This window comes from Schistocerca gregaria, chromosome 3 (genome assembly GCF_023897955.1).
Source record: "Schistocerca gregaria isolate iqSchGreg1 chromosome 3, iqSchGreg1.2, whole genome shotgun sequence".
Taxonomy (NCBI): domain Eukaryota; kingdom Metazoa; phylum Arthropoda; class Insecta; order Orthoptera; family Acrididae; genus Schistocerca; species Schistocerca gregaria.
The window spans coordinates 695582640-695599777 of NC_064922.1; the positions used below are offsets into that span (position 1 = coordinate 695582640).

At 41.8% G+C, this 17138-nt stretch overlaps 1 protein-coding gene across 2 annotated transcripts in view; it reads left to right on the forward strand.

Moving 5' to 3' along the window:
* The window catches only part of LOC126355939 (proton-coupled amino acid transporter-like protein pathetic), an 85222-nt gene that overhangs the window by 35403 nt on the left and 32681 nt on the right, over positions 1-17138 (forward strand). For both annotated transcript variants that reach the window (XM_050006515.1, XM_050006514.1), the window contains exons 2-4: positions 9319-9383; positions 9537-9626; positions 13347-13497. In XM_050006515.1, coding sequence (XP_049862472.1) covers positions 9319-9383; positions 9537-9626; positions 13347-13497 — 306 coding nt within the window. The remainder of the gene's footprint in view (positions 1-9318; positions 9384-9536; positions 9627-13346; positions 13498-17138) is intronic.

Here is a 17138-nt window from a genome sequence, read left to right on the forward strand (position 1 = left end):
CGGAGACTCAGTTTGGACCTCAGTCTGAAACGTCTTTGCACTGTCATCAGGAAATTACACTTCACAAACTCGAGAACACAAAATGATTTTGGCTGTGGAGTAGCCACTTTGCGATATGTGATGCTAACCAAGCAAACAGAAGGCAACCACCATCCAGCGGTAGTGAGTATAAACTACAGTATGTATCCATTCCTTTAATAATCGAGCCGGTAGCTAGGCAACGTAATACTTTATAATACGCACCTTCTTTCTGAAACACTGTGTGCTTCTACTATTGTTGTATAATTGTAATCATTTAACAATAAGGAAACATGTAAGTACCTCTTCATTTGTGACATGTTACTAGACAGCATACATTCAGTACTTAAGTGTTTACTTTAAACGAAGATATTGTGCTTTTAGGGCCAAAGAGCTTATCCACAAATGGCTGTGTGTGAATAGTGTTACTGCACCGATTTTGTTGCAGTCATCGAAAATAAGGAAATTAATTATTTAACAACCCATCGACGACGAGATCAGTAGAGCGAAATGAATTAATCCAGCACACGGTCACTGATGAAATTGTAATATGAATGCCAGTTGTTTTGAATAAATGTACATTTTAAAGCATGACGTAATACATGTGTTACATTGCCAAACGACTATGAGCCTTCCAGCGTCACTACAGACAGCCACGATGCTCCTCTGACAATCAACGGATATGTTGAGTAACGCAGTATGAAGCAGCATGAGGATAGGGTAATATCAACAGCAGCAGAAAATGGTATAATGGCAATAGGATTCGTTAGTAATAAGAAGGTAGGGCAGAGAGTGTGTTACTGTGAACAGTTGAGTAACAGGCTGCTCTTATCAGAGTCGGCAGTAAACCAACACCGACGACGATAGTTCAGGTATACATGCCGACGTCGCAAGCAGAACATGAAAAGATAGGGAAAGTGTGTGTGGATACTGAAAGGGTAATTCAGTATGTAACGGAAAATGAAAATCTAAATCATGGGGGACTGCGATGTGGTTGTAGGGCAAGGAGCGGAAGAAACGATCACAGGAGAATATCACCTTGGTACTAGTAATGAGTTCTGGAATAAACTTCAGCTAGTAACAGAGAATACTCTTTTTATGATTCATAAAAGGAGGGGTTGTATTTGGAGTAGGCCGGGAGATACGACAAGATTTCAGTTAGATTACACCGTAGGCAGAGATACCAAAATCAGATGTTTGATTGTAAGGCGTACCCAGGAGCAGATATAGACTCAGATCACAATGTGGAAGTGACAAAGAGTAGGTTGAAGTTTAAGAGACTAGTCAGGAAGAATGAATACGCAAAAAGTGGAATGCGGAAGTACTACGGAATGAAGAAATATGCTTAAAGTTCTGCAAAACTATGGAGTCTGCGATAATGAGTTGCTCACTAGGGAGTTCAGTTGAAGAGGAATTGACATCTCAAAACAGAGAAATCACGAATCTTGGAAAGAAATAAATAGGTACAAAGAAGGTACTCCAAAGAAGACATGGGTAACGGAAGAAATAGTTCAGCTGATCGATGAAAGAAAGAAGTACAGAAATGTTCATAGAAATTCAGGAATTCACAAATAGAAGTCGCTCAGGAACGAAATAAATATGAAGTGCGGAGAAGGTAAGGAGAAATGGCTGCAATGAAAATATGAAGAAATCGAAAAGGAAATTACTGTCGGAAGGTCTGACTCAGCATATAGAAAAGTCAAAACAACCTTCGCTGAAATTAGAAACAAGGTTGGTAACATTAACAGTGCAACGGGAATTCCGCTATTAAATGCAGAGGAGAGAGCGGATAGGTAGAAAGAGTACACTGAAGGTCTCTGTGAGGGGGAAGATTCGTCTGTTTCGTGCGATAGAAGAAGAAACAGGAGTCGATATAAAAGAGATAGGGGATCCAGTATTAGAACCAGAAATTAAGAGAGCTTTGGAGGACTTAACGCAGAAGGGACAGATAACATTCCATCAGAATTTCTAAAATCATTAGGGGGAACTGGCAACATCACAACTGTTCACGATGGTGTGTAGAATGTATGAGTATGGCGGTATACCATCTGATTTTCGGAAAAATATCATCACGATTTCGAAGACTGCAAGAGCTGATAAGTGCGACAATTATCGTACAATCAGCTTAACAGCTCATGCATCTAATTTGCTGGCAAGAATAATGTACAGGAGAATGGAAAGGAAAATTGAAGATGTGTTAGATGCGATCAGTTTGGCTTTAGGATAGGTAAAGACAACAGAGAGGCAGTTCTGACGCTGATAATGGAGGCAAGACTAAAGAAAAATCCCAATGAACGGTAGCCACGCGGTCTAGGGCGCCTTGCCACCGTTCGCACGGCTGCCTCCGTCGGAGGTGGGCGTCGGCGTGTGTGTTGTCCTTAACTTAAATTAGTTTATGCTAGATTAAGTAGTGTGTAAGCCTAGCGACCGATGACTTCAGCAATTTGGTCCCCTAGAAACGTACGACGAATTTACAAATTTTGCCGCTAAAGAAAAATCAAAACGCCTTGATAGGATTTGCCGACCTGGGAAAAGCATTCGACAATGTCAAATGGGGCAAGTTGTTCGAAATTCTGAGAAAAATATTGGTAAGCTGTAGGGAGAGACGGGTGATATAGAACTTGTACAAGAAACAGGAAAGAATAGTAAGATTGGGAGACAAAGACCGAAGTGCTCGGATTAAAAAAGGTGTAAGGCACTATTGTTCAATTTACACAGCGAAGAAGTAATGACGGAAATAAAAGAAAGGTTAAAGTGGGGAATTAAAATACGCGGTGAAAGGATATCAGTGATAAGATTAGCTAATGACATTGCTATTCTCAGAGAAAGAAGAAGAATTACAAAATCTGGTGAATGGAGTGAACAGTCTAATGAGTACAGAATATGGCTTGAGACTAAACAGAAGAAGAGGCAACTATTGAGAAGTAGAAGAAATAAAAACTATGAGAAATTTGACATCAAGATTGATGGTCACGAAGTAGATGAAGTTCAGGAATTCTGCTACTTAGGCCGCAAAATAACGCATGACTGGTGGAGCAAAGAAACTTCAAAAGGAAAATATCACTGGCAAGAATGGCATTCCAGGCCAAGAGATGTCTGCTGTTATCTGACATTTGTCTTAATTTAAGAAAGAAATTTTTGAGAATATGAATTTGGAGCACACAATTATATGATAATAAAACACGGACTGTGGGAAAACTGGAGCAGAAGATAATCGAAACAACTGAGATGTGATGCTACTGATGAATGTTCAAAATTAGGTGAACTGATGAAGCACGGAATGAGGAGGTTCTGCGCAGAATCGTCGAGGAAAGGAATACACGGAAAACAAAACTGGCAAGAAGAAGATACTGGATTATGTTACTTTGTTAAAACATGAGGGAATAACTTCCGAGGTACTAGTATAAACTGTAGAGGAAGACATATTGGATTGCATCCAGCGAATAATTGAGGACGTCTGCTGTAATTGCTACTCTGAGATGAAAAAGTTGGCACGGGAGAGGAATTCGTGGCGGGCGTATGGAACCAGTCAGAAGACTGGTGACTCAGTTAATAATAAAAGAAACAGTGTTTGGTACTGCAATATAATTTATTGATGTTTAATCTCCGGCTATAATGAACAGAGTACCACCACGACTCAGAGATGATGAGATTTACTGGTGATCTCGCCTGAGGGACCACCCCGTTTGCATACAGAGAACCTGTGATAATGAAGATAAACGAAACAAAATATGAAGCTCCCTCCTTAACAATGGGTATCTGGAATGTTAGTCATTAGTCGAATAGGCTGTCGTTAAAGAAGTACTCTATTAACAACTAGAAAACGATGTGCTGTCTGAATGAAAGCACTGACGAAACATTACAAAGGGTGAAACAGCTGCCAACTTTGTTTCACTGAAATCTAATATGCACTGTCATTAAGTGCTTACAAACCAACTTACCAGAGATCTGTGCTAATCCGAATAGTTGCCTACAGAGCAGACACTTACCAGAAATGCCCATCTAGAAACTACAATTCTAGTTTTCTGTGGGTTCCCTACATCACGCCAACCAGATGGGTGGATGGTTTCTTAAAAATTTCACGTTCAGTTTTTTGTCCCTTTCTCGTTCAGTTAAGTTGTAACTACGTCCTTAACTAAGTGACGCAGTGGCAGGAGGCGGTTTGTAAGAACCTGGACTCGCATTCGGGAAAAGGCCAGTTCAGATCCCCGTCCAGCCATTCAGATTTAGCTCTCTCCTCGTTTCTCTGAATCACTCGAGGCAAATGCAGAGATTCCTCTGAAAGCGACACGGTCAATTTCCTCCCCGACTCTGAGCGCCTTCTCCTTTTTAATACATAATCTTCCTGCCCTCCTCATAGAGAAAGCCAGCGTTGATGAAAAACAGCTCCAATCGGCTTCCTACATAAATTTATGGAGTCTGGGGATGCGACCAGGTTCTGTTTCATAGAACGATCATTCGGTTCATAGGTCTCGTACTTTTAGCAAGTAGTATGTTTTCCGGTTAAAAGGAAGGACTGTGGAAGTGGCAGATTTTGCCTACCTCTCTTTCCTATTGCAGTAACTACTACTTGATACAGCACATATCCAGTAGTATAAACAATGCAAAGTTACACTATCACTGAAATGCACAAACGAGAGAGAGAGAGAGAATAAGAGAGAGAGTTGTAATACTTTGATAGTACCATAAACTTTCCTCTTACCATTCTAACAGCAGCTACTGCCTCCACGCTGTAGGTACGTTGTAATATTGTCTCCACATAATTTGGTACACGTGGGCAACACGTTCCCGCTTTGCAAAATTCACCAGTCACCTGAAAGGATCTCTCCTCTTACCCAGTTATCAGCATCCTGCTTCATTTCTTGTGTCTATAATTTTATCTGCTCCTATTTTGCTACTGATCCTTACAGGTCTCGAAAAAAAGAAAACCAAGTGCAGGTCTTATAAATCAAAAATAAATTTCAGACAGATGTCGTGTTTCTTCATGCACTGGCATTAGTGTTTTGTCTTCAGTATTACAACAGAGCGCTGAGATCATTAACAACAAGAAACTGGTGCCGATATGTAGCGTATGTCGATCATGTGTCGACTGTTATGAAGCGAGCACCGCATTGAGCGTCGGACAAGTTCAGTGGCATCCGGCTGTCGGAACAGGTTTTCGCAGTGACGCAACGCGGAAGAGCTGATGACTTCTTGTAGCTGTACGCGGTTAGAAGTGTTCTGATGAGTTTCCTCTACAATTGTGGTCGCACACTAATCTCTTTCAAGCACAGTGTCTTTATGTCCATTTAGGCAGTGTGCGCAACGGAGTCGTAAGCTGGTGTGACAGTTACGTCTCTACGCGAAGCAAATAAATAGGCATATAGATCCTTGAGTGGAAATACGCAAAATTTCTTCGGCGAAAATGGTAAACGTAAATTTCTTCTGTTAATGCTAGGATACGCCATTCCGTCCTTGCTTTCCATGAATTGTAGGTGGCCCACTACCAGCTGCTTAATCGCTGGCGACAGAGTAAGTACGTCACAACTATATAGCTATTTGTTTATGCCATCGACGTGCCTTCCGTTGCGACAGTTTGAGCTAGATCTAATAGCCCTGAACCCATATAAGCGCGATCTTGGAAGTTCAAGTACGGAAAAATTGGACATCAATGTTCCGTCAATACCGAGGTTATTACAGACGGGGCGTGAGTTTAGGAATGTAGAGATTTGGAATGGGAACGGTTATGGGGTTGCTGGCGTACCAATATTTGAAGTATTTTGAAGAAACAACAGAACAGAATGCGTCATTAGCTGTTACCTTAAACACTTATTGTACAGAAGTAAATACCCCGGAAGACGATGCAAACGTGTACAGATGGGGAAGTTGGTCATGTTAACGAAACTTGACGATCATGTACAGGAGAGAGCACCTGCAAATGATAAGGGAAAAAAACAAAGAGAAAAAATATTTTACTCATGTTCCTAAGAAGCTGTCTGTTATGGTGAAAGATACGAACAATTATACCAAACTAAGATGGAGTGCGATGCGATAATACCCTCATTGTATCAGCAAAATCATGGTACATTGAATATCTGATAATTAAATCAACACTGACAGTAGATACTTTATTATGCATTCCACAATATTAGAGAATGTTGCCTCCACTGCTCGAATTCCATAATTAACAAGTCATTTCCTTAGAAGCTCTACGCAAACCAAATGAGAAGGTGATGTCACTTCCATATTCGACTTCTGTCTGATTTCGTTATTTACTTTTCTCTACACCTCATTGAAAGCCAGTGCTTTATATGTTTTCCAAAATACATCGTTCATAGATAGGCAGCTAACACGCATTACCTAGATTTCCAACCACCGTCGCACGCTCTGGCCTGTTTTTCTGGTTTTCACAAGACCACCCCCAGGTAATTATCATTATATTCGCTTACAAAGTTCTCGCACGATATAGCTTCCTCCATTCTAATCAGTGTTTACCTCTGGTCTTATAAAGGTCGGAAAACAATGGTATTATAGGCTAGAGGCGCTCATGACTTAACACGTTAAACGTGTCAGAAGAAATAAATGGTTTGATTTTTCAGTGCAATCTGCTTGTAATTTTCATTTCTTGTTCGATGGGTACCACGAGACTGTTAAACAATGTATACCTAGTCACGCTAAATGACAATGTGTATGGATAGAGAACTTATTTTTGTGCCTGCAGCCAGAAGAAAGTAAATTGCTGGAAATGATCAGCGGATGCAGACGTATTGTCACAAAATGTTCATGACTTAGTGCAACGAAACTATATTCATTTAACGTATTTTTGTTACTAAAGAAGGTTTCTTGTGGTTTCATTAAAACATGGGAGTTAACCTCCGAAAAATAGCTCATCGCGTGTGTGGTCTGGTTAAAATTTTATCATGAATTTTCTTCCAGCAACTCTTAAACGTCGTCTCCGTCGAGAATATTCGGAAATAGTTAAAAATCTGGCTGTATAGTTCCCTCAATCTCTGTCAGTTCATATTTACTACTGTGTGGAAAGGACTGCTGTCAAAGAACCCAACAGAACTCGTAGAATGCTGCTGATAAAGTCCAGAGTGTTGACCAAACAAGGCAGATAACGTACACTTCGACAATTGTGCACACAGCTGTGATCGACGCGTGAAATGTGGGGGGCAATGGAGGGAGACGAACAACATCGGGACGTTGATAATGCAATTAAAGTATGAATGCTGAGTAACGTAGAGAGTTTGTCACCAGATTTCCTTGTAGCTAATACACACTCCACTGACAGCAAAGTAAGTATCCTACTTCTACAACCTGAGCCGATTGTCACACAGTTGCGGTTACGCAACAAATCAAAAATTTTGCAATTGTTTTTTATTTCTGCAGATCACATTACACCTTTGACGGAACTACACTTTCACAAGACCATCGAGAAAAGAAGCAGGACGAAATGGTCAAAGCCAAAACTTGCGAGACCCGGAAGTGAGCTCTAGCTATGTAATTCGTTCTCTCGATTAGCAGACGCATTCTGGCATTCTGGACAGGCTGTCAGTGATTGCGAGATTCTCTCCCTTACCTCCCTGAGTGGATGAAAAGGAACAAGGGGAAGCAATATGTTATGTATAGGAAAAATTCGTAGAAAAAATACAGACGTATTTGTTTTCCTACAGTTCTAGAAGCTCAAACTAAATGCTTTCGTCTCAAATCACAGGAATTTCTAACAAATGGATGTAGATACGTATTCTGTTATTTCAAGGTAAATTAAACTTCCCTTTTCAGTTTACTTTCTTTCTCCCTTCTTTATTGCACGTTGCCAGCCAGGAAACGTATGAAGCGAGGGAGGTTGAAGAGTGTGTGTCATTCTACGGATGATCTCCATTCAGTGTCCCACTTATTGACTCCAAGCACAACGAAAATTTCGGATTAATAATTACACTGTTTGGGAAACAACTTCTATAACAGGGCACTCCCCCATTCATCTGGCAATGGATTGACACAGAGTTTCTACAAAACTTCCTGACAGTTTCTGTAACTAACGAAGTTACAAATTGAGAGTCACTAGTAGGGTGAATCCAGAAAGATGAAGAAATTTCCATCATCTGAGGTTCTCCGACAGAGAGAGACACTACTAACATACAAGTCCAGATTACTACATTGTTAGTGTGTACCAATGGAAAAAATGGAATGAGGCTAATGACATTGCTGATAATGATTCTTACTCTTGATGACATTGTAAAACTCGGATGGCGTTTTGGCGCTATTATAGGGGAGTCAACTGTCTGTGTGAACAGGGTGCTAACCCTTACCAATCTTTCGTTCGGCAGTACGTCAGTAATAATGACGGCAACACAACACAGGACAGGCACTCATTGTGCTATTACTCAAGGCAGACTATTGTTCAGGAGAGAAGAAGGATACCAGCCTCACAATGTCAAATATTAAGAACACCCATAAAAGTCGGCCCAAAAGAAATATGTTCTCGGATATGACGCTGTCCTGTCTTAGTGGGAAGGTGTGAACTCCTTTCTAAGACGTAGCAAGGCGTTGGTATGCCCTTTTACCGTGGGAAATATGCTGTTTACTATAAGCCAGAAAAGTATCTCCAAACTTAAGACCTTACTTTTTTTGTTATTTTACTTGTTCTGTGCGTTGCAGGATTCGTCCATGATGGACATTCAGTCATTCTCGATTTGGACATTTATGCACAAGGCGCGCTCATATACTTTGCGATTCAGGATCTTAACCGGAAATATCTTAAATGTCTATTCTCAGTTTACATGTTCGGGAAATAAGGTAAACCACAGAACGAATCCATTTATTGCTAGTCTGGCCAGAGAACCAACAAGACGGGTGTCAGTCCAACTCGCAGACTGGAATGGTACCTAATTTTGTTCCATTCGTCAGAAGCAAACGGCGTATGTGCTGTGCTGCATTATCTGATAAAGATAGTCAAGCTGTACCGAAACGTTAACAATCTAATTATTGTAACATATGACTAGACCAAGATAATTCGGTGATGCCGAGAGATGGTGACACAAAAACCCCACACTCTACACGATTATGCGATCAAAGAGGTACCGTTTTGGCATTTTCAGGTGTACTTGGACCAGAAGACCGCGTTAGAGATGGTGTGAATATGTAACCTTCCGTTATGGATTTTGCACGATTTACTGTAATCATGTTTTGGATTGCTGCAATATTGCGCGAGGCTCAGATTTTAATGACTAATGAAATAAGCCTTTCGGTCGCTACATTTGTTCTACTTTCACAATTATCCTTTAGAATTACTTACCAAATTATGTTTTATTTTTGCAGATGACAGTGGAAAGGAAAATACCCCTGGGTGATTCCATTATCACAATCAGCACCGTTTCTTCTACGTAAGCTACAATCTTTTTCGTTTCCACTGCGGTCTAATAATTTAGATTAAGCATAGCTGTTCTAGGAAGTGAAATATATGTATTCACTGAATGTAGTTACTTGCCATTTCAAGCGTTGAACCAAATTACTCAAGTAGCATTTCCATTTTTCAGAGCCAAACTCGCAGAAGACAAGAAGAAGGAAAAGAGCACCGGCGACGAGTACGATCCTTTCGCCGAAAGAAATCTCGACAATGCCTACTCGTAAGTAGACAGTCTTTTCATCTGTTTGTAAGACGTTAGGCCGTTCGAGGATATACAACACAAACTACTTTTTGAACAAAAAATTGCCAGGTCTACATATTACCTATAATAAATGGATAGAACCCTAACTGGGACAGGCAGAGCAGTTATAATAACAAAATTGATTTCGGCAAATCGCTTTCAGGTTTGCTGCTCATGTTCATTACCTTACATTTTTAGTTTTATAGGGGACTATCAAAGAGTTCCGACGCCACCACAGACGCCTACCCCAGCCTCTCAGAGACCGCCGACGCGCGGCCGCGGGTGCGGACCGCAGAGAGAACGCCTCGCGGGAGAAGGAGATTTAGGACGGCCGCCCGCCCTCAGGAGTTCAGTACGTCAGCGCACCTGACGGTGGCAACATGTTTGGTCGCTGAAATATTGTGCCCGTTAGACACTATGGACCGGCAGTACACCCGTGGACTGTTCGAGAAAGAGTTCCTGTTCGAGGGTGTTTCTGCAGCGTACATGGAACACAGCGCGGCTCCGCTGCGCGTATACAAGTACCGACGTCTAGGCAAGGGATTAGTATGGCATTAGTGTCTTTTCGAGGCGCGTGTTATAAATGCGGGAACGTGAACCATGCCGAAGTTATTGCCAACGAGCTGATATTCTTTTCTTGGCTGCCGAAAGATAGACACTGGTAGACATCCATCGGAGAATGAAGCATGTGTGTTGGGCAGCATATCTGTAAGAATCAGCCGTTGCGGAATGGTGTGCCAAGGGGTGCTGTTGCTTCTTGATGGCGTACGCTCCCTTATCGCAAATGTCGTAATGCAGAGGTTATGCCAACTAAACTGGGAGACACTCTTAGCAAGCGCTCTATAATCCTCTCCCCATGCGACTATCACGCCATCTGTCCCTTAACGAAGGCCTTGAAGGGCTGTTGGACGAGGATGTGCAGCAGCACACGGTTTTTTACCAAACGGGTATTGGTGCGTCGGTGGCATGATTGCCTCAATGCTTACGGCGATTTTGCCTGATTGGCCTACCAATTCTGGACTGTACGGCCTTCGAACGGAAATATTTTGATCGCACCCTTTATACTAGACATGTCAGACCCTTGTCGTACGTTTAACATTTTTCACAAATGTAAAAATGGGAAAAAGGGAAAGGAAAACTTTGTAAGTGCATGAAGATCGGCTGCAAAGGTTTGGCGACATCAAATCGCTAATAATAATTTTGTATGGCTCAAGGTCCTTGTGTAAATCTCTCAGCTGGACTCCGGTGACTCGCATTCCCTGAGCCAAACGGCGCCCAATGTTCGCAGGCGGTCCCCTTTCCTTGTCGACTAATTACTGGTTTCTGTCACCATAAAATGACAAACATAGGCCTCTTTAAAATACCAGTTAATATCCTCATCAATTTTTAAGACTGATGGAAAGCTCTCCGGTCTCCAATCGAGTGGAAGTGCTTAACGGTCTCGAAATTTCAGTGATAACCGTACTCGTCGTATCATGGCGAAGTCACTAGAAGATAATAGTATGACCATCGTTGAATCGTCGCTACTTGCCACACGGCAGGAGACACGAGAATTTTTCACGCCGGGAAGATGCACTAACAAAAATTCTAGTTGCTAATACCGAGCAAGGTGGTGCAGTGGTTAGCACAAGGAATTCGATTCGGGTGGACGATGGTTTGCATCCGACCATCCTGATCTAGATTTTCTGCAATTACCGCAAATCTCTCCGGGAAAATGCTTGGATGGCCGTTTTCCTTCCCCATCCTTGAAACAATTAAAGTTTATTCTCCGTCTATAAGGACCTCTATGTGGACGTGACGTTAACCTCTCATTCTCCTCCTTTTCCATGTTGCGGTATCGCATTACTTCACCGCATGACATCCTCGTTTTCCTTAAAACTTATCTCATCATCCCATAACCTTTCAACATATACGTAAGATACTTGATCACGTACCTCACAACTAAATTGCTGAAATAGTACTGTAGATTCTAAAGGACGTTAAATATGGAGACTTGGTAAATAAACTCCCAGGGCTTCTTTTGCGGGATGTTATTCTGTTCCCCGAGAAGTCTGAATGGTCATTCTGAGTATATTTAAGGGGAGCCGGAGGTGGTCAAATCCAAAAAATACGATTTTTTTGCTACCGAAAATTAATTGGAACATTCCTCTTTAATGTAAACTTTGAATTATTGTGCTACTCGCCCTAGAAGTGGAGTTATTACCATATGTCCCCACGCCTGCAGAGGAAATGGGCGGCCGCATCTAACACGCTCTCGTGACTTCCTGGTGAACTGCTTGGAATTTTCTCGGCCTGTTACGCATACAGCGCCTTATGTTACGCATACAGCGAGTGTGCAAGGGTTGTAGTTGAAAAGTTGGAATGCATTGGGCATGTGTAAAAGCGTATGGGTGCACGGCTTCGATGGCTCAAACAAACTTTGGGTTCAAGTAAGCTCAGTGATGGAAAGACAATAGGAGGTGATTGAACGTCTACAGAGATTCTGTAGGTATGCTATAAGGCAAAATACTAGTAATGTTAGTGACATGCGAAAAGCAGTGTGGGCATTGTTCTTTAATACTGCCTCTTCCAATGAATGCCCTAAACACAGCCTGTTCCCAAAAGATTCCTGGTGCAAATATATACAAAAAAGGACTATGATCACAAACATGGTTTGCCAGCAGCTGTCATAAATGCAATAAAACCAATTTTTCATGACTTAGCATAGCCAGAATTGTTACACAAATGTCAACACGGAAAGACGCAGATTCCTAATGAGAGCGTGAACAATTTGATTTGGAAAGTGATTCCTAAATGGGTGTTTGTAAGCATAAAAACATTGCACTTTGGCATTTATGATGCAATAGCAACCTACAACCAAGGGAACAGTGTGAAGTGTGAAGTTCTGAAGGCATTAGGATTTACAGCTGGGGTGAACACTGTACGAGCACTAAGAAATATTGACAGAGAAAGGATAAGAGGAGCAGGAAAAACTGAAAGGCATATGAAGTATGATGGAACAACAGGCCAGAAAAGAAGACAGAAGAGGAAGCTTTTGGAGGTTGAAGAAGAATACCCTGATAATCCATCCTGTAGTGCAGGAATGTATTGAGAAACTTTGATAGCCATTTCCCGTAAATTAGAATTTTTCGAATATAAGGAATATTTTCTCAAAATCCACTCAAGCTAGAAAGATGAAATTTTTATACAGCACTCCTAGTGGTCAAACTTACATTGTAACACAGCCATTTGGCAATATGTTCAGTAGTTTCATTTCAGTTTAATTATAAAGCAATTATTTGTAAAAAAATGGGGTCATTAATGAAAAAATTTGGAAGGAAACTAGAAAAGATACTCCAAAATCCCTCTGTCATAACTGTAATTCTAAACCAGTCTATATGTAAAAAAAATTCAAATTTTTCTATTTGGTAGTTTATTCATAAGTGTTCCTCAAACTTAATGATTTTTAACATGGGCAGCATAAGCACCTCCGGCTCCCCTTAACTAACTCAGCAATGTTTGCGCAAAAGCTTCTCTTACAGCACGGAATAAGAGCGCTACAGAGGTGAAGTAGTAATGAAACGTCAAAGCGGTGAATTTTTGCCAGAGCCGTCATAAAACCGGTTCTAAGGGATTCTCCGAAGCAGCTCTCGCGCGGGGCACATGACGAAACGCGAGTTGTCCAGCTGACGCCATCGTCCTTGTCTTCCTGTGTTGCAGCGACGTGGGCGCGCTGGCGCACCTGCTCAAGAGCAGCCTGGGCAGCGGCATCCTGGCCATGCCGAACGCCTTCCGCAACGCGGGGCTCGCCTTCGGGATGGTCGCGACCCTCTTCGTCGGGCTCATCTGCACGCACACCGTCCAGATACTGGTAAGCCTTTCAGACGCGGCGTCACAGCAGACGTCCATGCGTCGTCTGGATGTCGGTGGCACCAAATGTGGAGTTATTGCGCTTTTCTGATAGGTCTAGTCTCTGGAACACTTGTTTTGGCAAATTTTTAGGCTACGTTACTTCTCGTTAATGCTGGACTGGCTCCCTACGCAAGACCACTGCAACTGGTTCCTGAGCTTTGCCTTCGCTGCACTGAGTACACGCGCCGTTTTGCCTTTTGGTCATTTGTTCATCGGGAGCTGGGTCCGCCCATCGTGTGATGCTCCTGAATTGTTCAGGCGAAGGCTGGGGAGCTCCTTCAATTAGGCCACAGCCGGTACATACCGCAGCCTTCTTCACTGTGGCCGCTCGGTTCTAAAGTTCCTTTCGAAGTGATGCTCAGTCACTATTCATCCCTCCATCCAACTGCTGCTTAGCAGCCTAAAATTTATGAATTAAGGGAATAACTGAAAACATTGAGCTCTGCTTGTTGGAACTGCTTGTTGGAATAGTAGCGAGACAAATGGCCATAGTAACGTAACATTACACGGTATGTGCATGATCATCCTTTTCAAGCCGTATAAGCGTAGTTTAAACTTCCTTCCAACGAAAATCACTTCCAAAATACGTACGACCATTACGTAATTGCCAACAGTCCTTTGATGCTCTTCTCTGCTCTCAGGCTTAGTATGCGCCTCCATTTCAGTGTCTGGCAAACAGCTCGAATCCATCAAATTCTTGCACCCTCCATATAATAGTTCGTCTTTTGGCTATGCTGTCTTTGATTTACTACGTACGACTTTTCTGCTACTATATCAAACTATCTTACCATTCCTAAGTGGCGGCCTTGAATTCTTTACAAGATTTTTCTCAGCCATTTTAGTTGGCAGTACACGCATTTTACCTTTATTCCTATTTCTTTTCTGCCATACAATGCGAAGTTCAAAAATGGTTCAAATGGCTCTGAGGACTATGGGACTTAACTACTCTGGTCATCAGTCCCCTAGAACTTAGAACTACTTAAACCTAACTAACCTAAGGACATCACACACGTCCATGCCCGAGGCAGGATTCGAACCTGCGACCGTAGCAGTCGCGCGGTTCCGGACTGCGCGCCTAGAACCGCTAGACCACCGAGGCCGGCTACAATGCGAAGTGGCGGGATTTTTAAGAGGAAACATTTGAGAAGAGTGTGATTCAGATCTACGTCCAACATTTTGGTTGGTTTTCATGGTTTTTCTAACTGAGTAAGGCTAATCCTGGAATTATCCTAGGCCACAGCCGATTTCCTTCTGCACCGAAGTCCATCTGACCTCCACACTCTGGAATGTTAAACTCGAACTTTTCTTTCTCTTATTACCTACTTTATTGATAAAGATTTTGTTGAGTTGTTTACGACAGCTCAGTCGCGATTAGCTTTCATTTGGAGTCTCGTTCGTATATTAGCTTTTAACACATCACATAAATAAAACAGTGCTGTCTGTCATAAAGTCATATTGATGAGTTTGGCTTAAACATTACAGTGCATTCTTAAGGAGTTACAAGACAAACAACTCCTCCAGTAAGGAAACATCTGCAACAAGTTATGATTCTGAATTAAGGTGTGACTAACTATTTTTTTGGTACATTATTGTTGCCTTAAGTTCCGTAAAATACGAGAGGACCAACAAAGGTCGATCACTTGCTTGAAGCTGCTGATCTGGTGTTACTAATCTTAGCATTTTGCATAGTCTTATTATCATTTATGAAGTCATAACGCTCTTATTTAGTTACACACACTTCCACAACCGTAATAGTTTTTTAACGGAATGAAGAGGGCATTCTTTCCATTACACCTGCGTTCATATTGACTGCCGAATGTAGAACAGGTTCTTACACTGAGCGCAACAGAGGATTCCTGTTAAGTCATGCAGCGAAATACCATCTGTACAACCTTGTGCTCATAGCCAGGTGATGTTGCCCTAAAATTAGAGCTACCTGCAGAAATTTGGACTATAACGAATACAAGGCTGCACACGTAATTTTCTTCAAAACTGTACTTAATTAGAGTATAAAAGAACACTTAACAGTCTGCATTTATCACTCAAAACATTAAACATTATGCATTCCCAAGGAAATAGTCCTGTAAGGAATATTTCACACAATACATCCAAATCATTTCAGCACACAACGAAATCGATCATTAACAAAGAGAAGCCCAAGAAACAGTCAAAGAGTTGAAAATGACTGTTCGAACTCTATGAGAAATAATGCTGCTAGTGAAACAAACCTTCGTAATTATGAAATTTTTCTTAAATTCGACATTAATTAACGATTATTGTTCTAGCTTCATTACTCTGAAAATTCGGAAGTTTGCTTTTAAACGCCCCATAACTGACATTTTGGAGAATGATGATAAGAAAAGAAAAAAATCTGTACTGTCAAAATAACCGACGAAGCAGTAAACTTCGGTGCCAGGCAAATGGAGTATTGGTAGATACTTACCAGTTCTTTTTGTGTTTTTTTTTTACCCAGACGATATAGACAGCTGCATTTCTTCAGACACAGGTCTGAATATAAACGCTAACTGCAAGATTTCAGAGATTATCAGGTGATTTATGTTTAGTGCTTTGGTATGAGACGACTCTGTAGCACTCGCGTTAAGTAACCAGGGGATTTGTGGGGCATGTTATGTCTCTAGGAGTGTGGTAAACATATTTCGATATACCACATGAAATCAACCAAACCTCTTTAAGTTTTAACGATACAATGGGCACAAGTGTGTGTGTGTGTGTGTGTGTGTGTGTGTGTGTGTGTGTGTGTGTGTGTGTGTGTGTGGTGGGTAGGGGGATGCCGGGGAGCGTGTTTTGCAGTGAGCAGGGTTGGCGAGGAAGTGGACTGGGTGGTGGTGGTAGAAGGGGGCGGTGTTAGGGACGCTCGACAACTAATAGCGCCATTACTAAGGTTAGTAAAGACGAATGAGGTAACAGAAATCAAAAGCGATCTGAGGTAAAATCGCACTCTCTCCCAACCTCACTAGTTCACATCGTGTAAGATAGCGTTAAAAATGGTCAAATGTTCTAAAACTGTCAATTAAAAGCAAATAAGACAAGAGGGAAATAAAATGGATTCAGGAGATTATATGGCTGGCTGTTCACTTAAAAAGAAACGGTTGAGCCAGCCATCCTGATAACACATTAAGAGTGTAGCCCTAAGTTTTAGGAAGCAAGTCGGATATTGCACAAAAATTCGAAATACGTACCACATTTATGTCAGTGTCATTTAAATAGAGGACAAAGTGGTGGACAAAAGAGCTGATGCCCTCTTGCCTGAAAACAAAGTACAGTCTACTAGAATGCGGCGTACCGTGTTACAAGTAAGACGGAGCAAGAAGACATGTTATGCGAAGGAGAGTGAGGACATCTCCCCCCTTGCGTGGCTGGAAAAAGGTAAGCGACAGCCACGTTCTGGACTTCACTAAACGCAGCTTATTGTCTGACACTTCCCGCCACTCCTCTTTCAACATACGCATTAATCTGAACCTCAATAGCAATAGATTGCAGCGGGATGGCACACTCTAGTATCAGAGTATCCCTGCATGCCTCCTAGGCTGCTACATCCGCACTTTGTTCACCTTAATGCCCACGCACTCTGGCTTCCAG